General features: G+C 43.7%; 1 protein-coding gene across 1 annotated transcript in view; it reads left to right on the top strand.

Moving 5' to 3' along the window:
* The window catches only part of LOC104162203 (membrane-associated guanylate kinase, WW and PDZ domain-containing protein 1-like), a gene marked incomplete at both ends in the record, with an annotated part of 57,831 nt that overhangs the window by 33,257 nt on the left and 11,761 nt on the right, over window positions 1-12,813 (top strand). The window contains one exon of the mRNA XM_009700876.1: window positions 7,612-7,643. Coding sequence (XP_009699178.1) covers window positions 7,612-7,643 — 32 coding nt within the window. The remainder of the gene's footprint in view (window positions 1-7,611; window positions 7,644-12,813) is intronic.

The raw sequence follows: 12,813 nt of genomic DNA on the forward strand, positions 1-12,813 counted from the left end.
CCCCCCGCTCCACCCTTATGTTTTGATTTGGTTTTGGTATTAAATGCTGAAGTGCTATAAGTGGAGCAACTCAAACCCACACAGTGTTGTTTTATATCAAATGTGATGTGATGTAACACAAGGTGGCACAGCAGAACCTAATACTATGCATTAGATAAGGCAGATTTAGCTAGAGATGTGCCTCCCACATCTTCATCGGGATTTGCACAGCAGGAAATGGAACAGACTTGGAGCTGTGCAGCAAGGAGGGTTTTGTTCCACCCAGGTTTTTTTCCTCCTACCCTTACATACCACCTGTGCAGCATTTTGGTATGCATGTGCTTGTAAATAATGAGGTTTTATCAGCCACGTTGCAGGTAGGTGCGGTGGCTGCTGCCCTGGTTTGGCATTATAATAACCAGTCATAACGGAATTAATGAGGTATCAGAAATCCAAGAAAGGTCTTTGTTTATCACTGTAATTAAATATGTTTAGAGAGTCATTAAAAGCAATAGCAGGTGGGCAAAACTGAGGAATAAGGATGGCTTTGTAATGGACTAGTCAATGGTTTTGTTCTGAGACAGATTGATTTTAAATGTCTATCTTCACGTCTCTAAGTCTCTCCATTCTGAATTAAATTTTTTTCCCCATTCTGCTCTGGGATTTTATGTTTATTCATTTTCATATTTATTTTTTCTTGGTCAGATGGACTTATTTTTGTGATGGTGATAGTAATTAGGATTATACCAGCTTTAAGACCCTATTAAAGCTGTGTCTTTTGTGCTAGAAGACCTGCAAAGTACCATGAGTTGGACTTGAGAAGCTGGCAGGGCTTGAAGACCAGACAGATTTGGTAGAGGGGGCTGAGCTTCAGGGAGATGACACAGCTGGCTGGGGATGCTGGGGCAGGTCAGGGCCCTGCGGCTGGGGGCACGTGAAGGTAATGTTGGTAGGGATGTGGTAGGTGAATATCAGTCCCCAGAAGTTTTGACTCCATCCTTAAGGGTTAGTTTCTGAGATGTACAGTTACATGCTTGTAGGTATGTTGAGTTACTGATTTATTTTAATAGCAAATTGTATTTTAAATCTAATAAAGTCATGTTCTGTGAAAACATCTGCAAAACCGTTGTCCTCAAGTAAAGATTTTCTGTCTTAGCATGCTGTGTGTGCACGTGCACCCCTCAGGTCTGAATCTGGCTAAGCATTCCGTAAATATTAGCTTATTATTAAGGGATGTTATTTATTAATAGGAACATCAAACTAATGCCACGAGGGCCCTATTTGTAGGCATCCCTTTTGTCCAGACTGCTCTCCAAATAGGAAATACGAGAATCTGTCATAAGCCACATAGGTTTGAGCATGTGGATTTACACCTTGTAACAGTGCTGTGCTAGGTCTGAAGACAAACACCCTCACTGATCAGGGTAAGTACCGATGTGACAATAGCAAAATACGGTTTCTCCTCTACCAGTGTCCTCTGTGCTGAGCCTGGAGTGACACATGAGATTGGCCTTGAGGTGCTGCTGCCCTTCGGTAACCACGTGGCCAGGTCACAGGACAGCCAGCTGAGGAGAAGGGGTTTGGGACCAGACATCTTGAAAATTGCAGCATGCCCAAAAAATTGTGAGATGTGCTCTAGAAATAGAGCTTGCAAGTCATGGATTTTGTGGGCTTGTGGGAAAGGGTAGGTACCTTCACGCATATCCACACATGTATGCTTATGTATATGAAATATATATATATAAAAAATACATGTGTACACATGCACACATAAATCTATGTAAAAAGAACATGGGAGTTTCTAATTACTTTCCAATGCTGGTATTTACCTTCTCAAATTCATGAGGTTTCAGAAATTTAATGTCTATGTACATATTTGTTTAAATATTAACAGAGATTTTCATCTAAGCATATGACTCCAACAGCTTGAGCTTTAGGAAAAACTCTTCATTTAATGAGCTTCAAAATAAAAATATTAGAACTGTTGACATGCTTTCAACCATAGGTTAGATGGGTAATTGTCACACTAATTCTCAATCTCTTTATTATCTTACTGTCTTGGCATTACCATATGTATCTTACGACATAGTTAAAGTTATACTTTTGTAGTAATTAAATAGCATTTTATTAGCCTATGTCGTCTTTATCACTTCTAAAATAAATTCTGGTTTGAGATGCTGAAAATAAGACTGAGACTTAATTACGAGGAATTATTTAGCATCTTGACCAAAAATGAGTAATTGAGGCTTACACAATTTAACATCTTTAGAGCATCTAGAACTGAAATTCTTGTTAATGGCAATAATATACTATGCCTCATTATGGTAATTTGCCAGTGCCAGTGGGTTAATAATGCCCAAGATGATCTCTTGAAAACATCGCTTTCTTAGCATTAGCATTGAACATTAGCATTAGAAACGTGGCATTTCTCACTGTATTTGGTAGTTACCAAACTTGATTTATGGCAGGACTATATTCCTGCCGTATAATTTATTCTCTCGCTTAAAACTTGTATTGCATAGCTAATTTTTTTTGCTAGTGCAGTGACATTCTTGTTATGCAAATCACGATGACGAGCAGAAAAGTTGGGCAGGGACAAGGCAGGGGTTTTCGTCTTGATGGTGCTCCTTATGGCTATATAGGCTTGCCTCTCGTGCTGCAAATTCTTCTGGTATTTTTTCATGTTCTTTCTCCAGTCTGGTGAAGATCAAGTTCCATCTATTTTTTTAGATAGTATTTGTCCTTTGGGGATTGCTTTGTCACCACCGACCTCCCGTCTCTGCCCCTCCCGGCAGCACTAATGGCCATTAGCGTTAATTATTTAAAGTTCCTTGTTTTGCACACAGAAAATAGCAATCAATGTGCAATGCTGGGTATATGGTTGTGTTACCCCCCTGACTCCAGTACTTTATCCCTCATCTTTCGAAGTGTCTGTTTTCTTTGATATAGTCTTTGGTTTTTATTCAGCATGGTGTGAGCAGCACTATTTAGAAAGCTTGTGGGTTTTTTGTTTTTTGTTTTTTGTTCTTTTTTCCAGGCAAGGACATTTTCTCTTTAAATGTTAACCTTGTGACACTGTCTGAAATGTTTCTTTTCTTGTGTTTTTATTCATCTCCTGCTAATTTTCAACCGTTTTGCGTTCTGGGCTGCGAAAGACATAATGGCAAAACCGACCGGGTGACCTTTTCACTTAGGCTCACCTGTGGCTTTTTTTTTGCTGTTGGATATGGAGGGTCCACAAGGTGTCAAGATTGGAAGTGTTAAGCAGTCATGAGAATTGAAGATCTAGACACGGTTATTCTTTTGCTCCATGTGCAAAAATACCCCAAAACTGAAAAACATTGAGCAGTAGCCACAGACATTGTAAGCAATAAATAAGATGAGAGTCTGGCTATTAGACTGGCTCTTAGCAATTTCAAGCACCTTTGTCCTATGGGTGGATTGTGCAAACTGGTACTGAATTGTTCCAACTTCAGTTGAAATCCCATTGAAATATATGCTTTGGGGTTTTTTTGTGGTGGAGGGAGAAGTGTTGATGCCAACTGGCCTTCACATAACCGAGCTCTTCGAAGGGGTTGACTGGATGACTCCTGTGGTGCCTAGAGATGGGTTTTCCTTAAGATTCAACTTTTAATCATTTAGATCCACTCTTTCTAAAATGCGGGGCTGTGGAACAGGGCATGATGTGTCTGGTGTCCATCTAGGTAATTTTTGAGCATTTGTGGCCTTCTGAGCTCTAACCAGAATCAGGTCCAGGCTATGAGATGGATTTGTAGTCACATGTTGCATTCCGTATATGCTCAGTAAAACAAAATTTGCCATGTGTTGTGGTCTTCCCATGTTACTTTGGTTGCATAAAGATAAGAGGTTTGAGAAAATGTTCCTGTAAAAATTGAGGACCACTGCATGTTAGAAACAGCAACACTTGGGGTCACGGTTTTGTCCCATGGGTTCTTCCATGAACTTGTCATAGGTAGGGTTAGGGAACTTACAGCTTCCTCGCTCCAAAAGTTTTATACACAAGATTGCAAAATTAACACATGCCAAATAGTATGATGTAAACTGGATTGTGGCCTTACTTCGTGGACCACATCATTCACAACATAGTACAGTGTCACGCAACAGAAATACTGCTCCTGATGGGTAATGGCGTTAAGAGTGCTGAAGTCATGGTACAAAACTTGCTTAATGATTTGCATTTTTTCCCCTATGTTACAGAATGTAGTTGAGCAGATGGATGCAGCCAGCTGTAGATAGAGCTTTAGGGAGTACTGGGGAGAAAAGAGAGAGGGTTTTGTTAAGATAAATGTAATAATCTCTGTGATAATTAGTTTAATTTAGATCTCTGCATCTGACTCATTTTTGACTAACCTTGTATGAAGCCTTTCTTGCCTTGCTGACGAGTCTGTGAATTTAGTTTGATTATAATCCCTTTTTTTGTGCTTGTGGATTGCTCACTGATCACTGATATTTTTCATTAAGCAGTTGCTTTATTACATTGTTATTTAGAGGGGAGTAATTTGTGTTTTCTAATTAATTTAATTCCAGGCACATTTAGTAAGTAGCTACAATGAGCCCATTCAAGGGGTTTTAGGTCATATTGACATTGTTTACCAGATGTGCTCGTTTGTTTTAAAACATTGTTAACTCTGTGATGACAACAGCCTCGTTCGGTTGCTTGTCTCTTCCACCTTCCCTAATCTGCCCCTCCAAAACGCCCCAAAATTAGAAGATGCATTTCAAGTACTAGTGAGAGTTGTCCATAGGCTTTAAATCACAGAGGAATTATATTGCAAACAGTGTCGATGTAAACTATTACTATTCCATTATCAGATTTGAGGGTAGAGCAGCAGAGAAGCCTTTTGGCTTCTTTTAGCCAGGGGTGTGAGTGCCGTTACTCTGACCGCCTAAAAACTGGATAATGCCAAAGAGATGCAAACTGGGTGTTAAGTCCATGCTTGGCCCATTTAGCTCTGAAAAACTTGCAGTGAGGCTTCAGGAGAGAATGGGGCAGCCAGGAGGATGAGCATACCAAGGAAGGCATGGCCTGGGCAGTGACGGGATGTGTTAATGTAATCAAAAGGCAAATGTTGTAGTTCGTAGTTGTCACCATCCCACATTCATAGACTTGGGCAATTGTTTTTGCCAGAAGCTCTTTGGAAAATCTCGGTATTCTCTTGCTAATGGTGCTCCCAGGATCTGGGGGTTATTTGAGCACTTTGTGTTCATCACTGTTAAATACTATATCCATTCCATCATCTGAGCATGAAAACTACATGTTATACCTATCATTTGCTCATTTAGTCTGCTGCATCAAGAAATGGTGTTTTAAAATGAGACCCTAATTAGATGAATAAATAACATTTTTACAGGAAACTGTCCAGGCAGGTTATTCCCCTGGCTATAAGCTTGTCCCATGAAAAACTACCAACATCTGTTAACGTGTTCTGCAGTCACTTATTTTGGTAAAAAGTCAATTACTGCTTGTTCTGCGGCAGAGTCTGGCACAGAGCAATGAGACTGTAAGATTCATTGGCCTCTGAAAGACCCACCAAACAATGGCCTTGATGTGTTTTCCATTATTTTTCAACCGTTTTCCATCTTTATTTGGATTGGAACAGCCAAAATTAACGACCAACTTTGAAGGAAAAATTTGTTCAGTCGTTCATACGTAGTAAATTTTAACATTTAATGCTTATGATGTAATGAACTGATTTCTGGTACAATTTGAACCAGTAGACCAGGTGTATCTCCGCTTTATTTTTTGTGAAGAACATTTAAATTACTGTAATACCTTTTCTGGCTCATGTTTGGTCTGTTAAGGATGCGTGCGTGCATGGGGATCTGTTCTACCTATTGATTTAATAGGAAAGAGCATCTCTCGGAAAGGGAGAGTAAACGTGTGTGCATGCATGTGGAAGGGGAGAGAGAGAAAGAGGGAGAATCTCTGTGTGTTTATCTCTGTGATAAATGATGCCTGTTAAAAATGTGACTTGCCATGAACATTATTAGTGCTTTCCTCTTTAAGTGTATTATACAAACACAGTCACCGTCAGCAGAAATGAAGCTGCGGTCTTGACTGTTTAGTTCAAACAGTTTTGATGTTTCCTTGTCCCTTGATCAATCAATGCCTGGAGGGGCATCAGCTATTGGCCGGGAATGCATCAGAGTGACATGCAGAGCACAGATATTCCTCAAAAGCTGAAAATATTTCATTTAAAATACTCATTACAGTTTGCATCCCAGTCTGTGAACACGCAGCAAAGTGAGCTCCGTTTATCATTTTTAATTGTGGATCTTCCCCATTCAGAACTAACATCTCCCAAATTACCTTAAAATGAGCTTCTTCCTAGGCAGATTTGTAATTCACTTTCATCACTTATTTTATTCTCTGTGTAAAAGTTACACGAGGGCATGGGTTTTAGCACAAACAAAATGCGTAAAGTAGGAAACATAATGCGGCATAAATGCCACATAAATCACGTCCTAAAGACAAAGCAGATTTCAAACATCTGAATTACTGAGCACTTAATGTAGAGTGTAATCTGTGTTTTGGTTTATGTTTGTTTTCTGGAGTGTCACACAGAGCAAAATACGGGGAGTTCCCTCTCCTCCAACAGTGGAGGAAAAGGAAGGTGGTTTGCAAAACACCAAAGAGCTTTTCCTGTGTGTAGGTAAATCCCCCAGAGAAGTGTCGCCTTTGCTGCTGGGAATTGGGCTATATGCAGAAGTAGTCGATAGAAATCCCACTTGAGTTCTCTTGCTCATCACAGAGCAAGTAAGAGGCTGCTCCAAAATGCAAAACTGTCCTTGAAAAAACCTTCTCCGGTGCCCCCCCAGTTGTTTTTTCCTTTGCATCAACTGCAACCTGTGTAAGCCCCCCCTTTGCCAGGCTCCCTAGCATCCCCCCTAAGGGTCAGGACACTTGCAGCGCTGTTTTCAAGCCTCAGCTTTCTGAAATTGTAACTAACAAATAAAAATCTCTGGCTTCAAAGATCTGCTCTTAGGATGGACAGGAAGGAAAACGCATGTTTTCTCAGTAACGTTCACATTTTTAGGGATAAAAGCTTATTCCTCCTCATGCTTTTGTTTTCCTTTGCCTAGCCCTTGCCTCCCAGCTCAAGCCAATGCACGTTTTCCTTTCAAAAATGGATTTCTAGAGAAATAATACTTTTTAAAAAAATCAACCTGTTTCCCCTGCACCGCCACGATTGGTCCGATAAAATCGCCGAGCCGATCGCGTCAAAAGGAAATAGCCTCAGCTTAATTGTAAGCTAAAGTCTCCCGTAATCCAGGGGAGCATTTGAGATTCTGCCCAAGCGCTGGGTTTCGGCGGCCGCTGAGGGCTGTGGGTTTCTCTCCCAGCCTCCCGGCTGCTGCAGCACAAGTCAGCATAGCTAATGCAGATAGAGCTCTCCCCCCGCTCCCTCTTCCCCGCTCCCGTCTCTCGCTCACTCTCCCTCTCCCTCTGCTTTGATTCGATATGAACAGACTGGTAACTCCGATGCGAGAGCGAAAGCTGACATAACTCTGCAGATGGCTACGTTCGGATGATACACCTAGGGATTTTTCTTTAAGGGAAGGTAATGTTTAGATGCTAATGTTTATTTTTCCCTTGTTGCCATTTTTCAGGACTGCCGGTCCCAAAGAAGAGCCCAAAGTCGGTAAGCACTTTTCATCTACTATTTTTGTCTGTTTGTCTGCTTTGAAGGAGAAAGGCATGAGTTCGGCTTGTTTTCTTTGTGGGTCTTGATTGTTTTAAGTTGTCTTTCTGTTGCAATCATGATTACCTTGCACAGATCCTACTGCATGGGGAGATGAAAGAGGAATGCAGTACGGAAGGGGGACTTGTTTGCAAATAAAGCCTCAGGTTTACAGATCCTCTTCCCTGACAGATGAGCTTCTCTGTCGTTTAACTTTCCAAAAAAAAAAAAAAAAAAAAAAAGCGCTATTGTTTCCTTTTGGAAAGATGGGAGGCTCCACCTTCTTGCCAGATAGCAATTCCTGTCGGGTGCTCATAGGCACCAACCTTTTCCATTAACTCCTGGAGTTTTCTCGAGTACCCTCAGCTGAATTATTAACGGAATGGGAAAGCATGCACCTGGTTGAGAGAGACAAAGCATGAACGGAGCACGATTACAATTCCCAGGGAGTAGAGTTAGCTGTCCGAGTGCTTGCTCTGGATGCGTTTTCGTACTGAGCAGGATTGTGCTGCAGGTGTGAGATTCCTTATTTTTAAAAAAAAGCCCAAACAGAACAGTATTTTCTTGTCCCTTCTGATTCTGTTTCCATGTAAAGCTGTTACCTGGATGACATGTTCACTAATAGCCTGGAAGCCATGATCTAAAGTATCATTAAAGCTCCATGCATAATATTGTGGAAGGAATTAATGGGCTATTTGTATGCAACAAAAAGCAACATTTTATTTTTAAAGGAAATTGAATACTTAAAGCCTGAGAGTTTCCATTTATCTGTTGAGAGGGAGGGGAAACAAGAGAATTCTCTCCCAGTGGCTTTGGGGAAGCAGAGCGAGTGAGGTCTTTGCCATGTTGTAAGACGGTGTGAAACTTCACCGACAGTCCCCCATGGGTGCCAAAAACTGCAGCTGGGCGCAGCCCACCTCGCTGCAAACCTGGGCAAGAGGTTTATGAAAGGGCTGAGCAGAAGGCTCCTGCTTTTAATACGAGTTCTCTGTTCATCCAAAAAGAAAGCCCTGAAATAATTAATGTGATTCTGATGGCTTAGGGCAGCGCTGATTAAAGTCATGTGAGCCCAGGCCTCTACCGTTGTCAGCTCGCATTAATGTTGAGAGGCAGAAGTGCGGGGTGTGCTCCCTTGCAAATCACAGGCATGTCAGACCCTGCGCACTCGCTTCTGTCATACGCGGAGATTATTTCAGCCTTCGGTAAAACAGAAGCGAGTGTGTAAAATACATACGCGTTTCTTTTCTCTGCCTGCACTTTTTTCCCCGGTTGGAGCAGGAGTGGTTGCACTCGACCCGGACTCCGACCTCTATCATTAAACCAGCCACAATGAATGAATCTCAGTCTTTTCAAAGCGTGGAGGCTCCCACTTTGCCACACACAGATTCGGCATCAGGTGAAGCGGGATCCTGCCGTGTCAGACACCTCTCTGGTCGGCAGTGATGCACTGTGAAAATTTGAGCAGGATCTAAATCCATGTCAGGATAATCCTGCCTTGGTGAACAGAGACTGCTTGCAAACAGGTGTAGCTCTGCAACAGCGGATTACTCCCTACTATTTGCTCTGAGGAGCCAGTCAGCCTTGGGAAAGCAGTCCCATTCCCTCCCGTGCCTCTCCTGAACCCCTCTCGCCTTGCTCTAGGGTCCCTCCAGTAATTTTTAGTACTGCCCTCAGCAGTACTGTTGCCTCTAAATCACAGGATTCACAAAAAGCAGAGCCTCCTATTCCTCCTGCCTGCACACCGGATCATTTGCATCGGCAATTAGCAGTGGTGTTTTAACTGCCGCATTGTGCGGCAGCTTTAATGACCGACCACTCCTCGGAGGGGCAGAGCAGAGGCTGTCCGAGTCGGTACAGCCGCTTCTGCATTCCCAGGCATCGGTGACATGGATGGGTTGAGCACAGAAACCTGGAGTAAACTGCCTCAGGACACCCATATAGGGAGGAGGAAGCTGTCCTTGGGGCTGTCTGGAATGGATTTACACCAACACCAGAGCTCGTGTGGCCAAGGCGATACTCAAAAGCATAAGAACAGTGGTATTGCTAAACACCTTCGCTCCTCAGTTTAGTTGAAGGGCTGCTGCTGAGCTGTGGGGCGAGGGGAGCCCAGCCCTCTTGGTCATGGAGATTCCCACTTGTTCTTGTCCTGGCAGGGGAGAGCCAGGCCTGCCTCGCTGGCACACTGCCTGGCTGGGATGTCATGTTGCTGCACCCTGCCCTGGCATTTCCCCCGGCATGGTTTGCTGTGCCCACAGCTGTTGGGTGAACATGGGTGCTGCCGGCTGAGCTGTGCGCCCGCGGGCTGTCTCCAGCTCTGTGCGGCTGGGTACGGGGCTTGGGTTGAACGAGCTGCCTGTTTCCCCCGCTCCTTTGCCCAACACGAGAGGACTGCTTTCCAGCATTCCTTGGTTAATAAGTTAGCTGCAGTTAGAGGACAGCGTACATCCAGCCCGGGAGCAGTTGGCCCAGTCTTAACTTGTGCTCATTCTTTGTTTCTTCTGCTGCATCAGGGAAGACACAAACTCAGGTGTCCATCCTCTTCTGCTTCGCTCAGCGCAGTGACGAGCCCTCTCCTGTTACCTCCTATCCTTTCCCAAAGCCCAGACACACTCCCGAATTACTGCCAACAGCTGTCTTTCTCAAACAAGCCCTATTTTTAACTATCAGCCCCAATCCGGTATTCCCAAAAGACTGACTTCAGGCTGTTGGATACTTCCCAGCTGGGAGGAGGTGTTTTAGCCCCTTAGAGAGGTTTGTTAGTGCTGGGGCTGTGACACAATCTGGGAATATTTTTCTGCCTTGAGCTCAGTTTTCCTGGACTGTATTTTTCAGCCTGCGTGTATCTTCTGATGAGCTTTGCTCTTTTTCTCAGTTTTTAAGGGGAGTTTTTCAACTTTGGTGAAAGAGCCAAATTAATTAAAAAGTTTGCAGTCATACATGGGACTGGGGACTTCCAAGTTCTTTCTTCCCCCTTTCCCCCCACCAAGGACATGCTCGCAGCAGCGATCTGTGCTGCTTGTTTGTAATCAGTTTCCCATTGATTCTTTTTTAGATGAAAACAGATAATATTTTTGTATTGACTGTCTGGGGATATATATGTTCAGTGTGCAAGTTCTCTAGTATAGCAATTTCCCCTGCAATTATGCTGGTATAACATGGATGAAAACAAACTTTTTTTTTTTCTTTTTTCCTTTTTTTTTCCCCCTTGTGGCTTGTATCAGAATACTCCACAAGGGGGCAAAGATTCTCATTTCCAGCTCACTTTGCTGTTGCTGCCAGGACTGGCTTCTCCAAAATGCTCTAGAGCACAAAATCTGCGGCTAGACCATCAGAAGACGGGATCACTGCGGGGGGAAGAAGGTGCTAAGCTCTTCCAAAAATCTTAATTTTTTTCTTTTGGGTGAAAATAAATACATTGTCAGTATAGCTGAATTGTGGCCAAAAAATGCAAGTCCTATGTGCACAGCCTGTCACTGACAAGAGACTTGCTGCTTATTTCGGGTGGATGAGCAGCACTTGGGGCTCCGCCGATGTCCTGTTTTTGTCAGGAGGAGAAATTGGTTCCACAGCATAAGTGTTTGTACAACACAGCCCGCTTCATTCAGAGACCATTTTTTCCCCCCACCTTGAAATGCAGTGGGAGGAAACCACAGCAACTCTTCGCCCCTTGCAGTTTTATGCCTGGAGAATCCCATGCCAAAAAGCTTTGGTGTCCGTTTGTGCCGCAGGACATGCTCCCTGCCACCATTGCCTCTTCTGCTGCGGGTTTCTCTCTGCCTGACACAGACATACACAACTGCTGCTAATAATTAGTGTCCCATCTCTGCCTGCAGCCACCTCTCAGCCGTGTCATGGGCCTGGGTTGTTTTAGCAGTCACTGTACAAAGTAACATCTAATTACTGTTTCATTTAGCGTGTATGGCAAACTGGTCTCTGCTATGTGAGTATCTGTAGCATCTTCCAGTCACTTGGAGACTTTTATAAGCAGTTTTCCTCCTGTCTTCTTTTGAAACACAACAACTTCAAGCTCCCTGGCTCACATTGCCTTTGCTATTTTCTTCCCTCCCCGTAATAAGAGGACAGTGTAGTGCTCGGCATGGGTTCACTCAACCTCTCTGCTGAGGAAGAAGCTGCCTTTCGGGTCGGCAAATGCAGTACCTATGGCTGAAAGTGGAATTGCACAGTGCGGGGAAGAAATCCTGGAAGGCTGATGTATGCCCAAACCCTGATCACTGCTGCCCTCTCTTCTGCAGCAATTGCCCCCACAGCTGCACTTGGAAATCTGAGCCACACTGAAGTTCCTGTTAGCCTCAGCCAGCAGAAAAAAAAAACCTTCCCAATACTACATTTTCTTCATCTTATGTTTTGCAGGATGAGCACTGCAAAGTTTCGAAAAACCTTCTTCCCAATACTACATTTTCTTCGTCTTCTGTTTTGCAGGATGAGCACTGCAAAGTTTCAGTGTAGCAAGCTGGCGCAGGCCATGCATCTCAGACCTGGGGCTTGGGTAGGGCACAAGAAGCTCCAGCTTTCCACATATTTATTTTGTCGTGGCTAAAATACAGTACCAAGATGATTGATTTTTCCCATCCCATTTAAGTGTGCAGCCTGCCTAAATAGACTCAAGGTAGTCATCATAGTCTTAATTTCTAGCCACTCTTGGTCAAGAGTCTTTCTAGCAAGCTATTTATGCTTATCAACAGCTCTGGAGAAGGCCATAGACTCTGGGAGGGTCAGGGCTTCTCTTGCTGACTTGGGTGGTTCCATGCCCCATGCTCTTGTAGCTACTGTCAGAAGTCAACATGATTGAGCTGATCTGCTTTACTTTGCACTGAAAAACATGATCAGCATCACAGGGTGAGGTGCGAACCGCCCGCTCTGTGGCGTTCTGTCACCAAGCAGCCCCATACTCATCTGGCCCTGATTTTACAGCTTTCCTGCCCATGTGTGAGCTGGGTGAGCCAGACAGTCAGATCTGGACCCAGGAGGATCGGCCCCAAAGCTGGGAATGAAGCAGGAGGTGGAGAGCCATCCTTTCATTGACATATGACCAGATCATCTCTCTTGGGAAAGCTCCACCTTTGCACCAAGGCACAAACTTCTTCATCTGGGCAGTCCCCATTGCAGGAAT

The sequence above is a fragment of the Cariama cristata genome, unplaced genomic scaffold (assembly GCF_000690535.1).
Source record: "Cariama cristata isolate BGI_N322 unplaced genomic scaffold, ASM69053v1 scaffold21665, whole genome shotgun sequence".
In the NCBI taxonomy this organism is placed as follows: domain Eukaryota; kingdom Metazoa; phylum Chordata; class Aves; order Cariamiformes; family Cariamidae; genus Cariama; species Cariama cristata.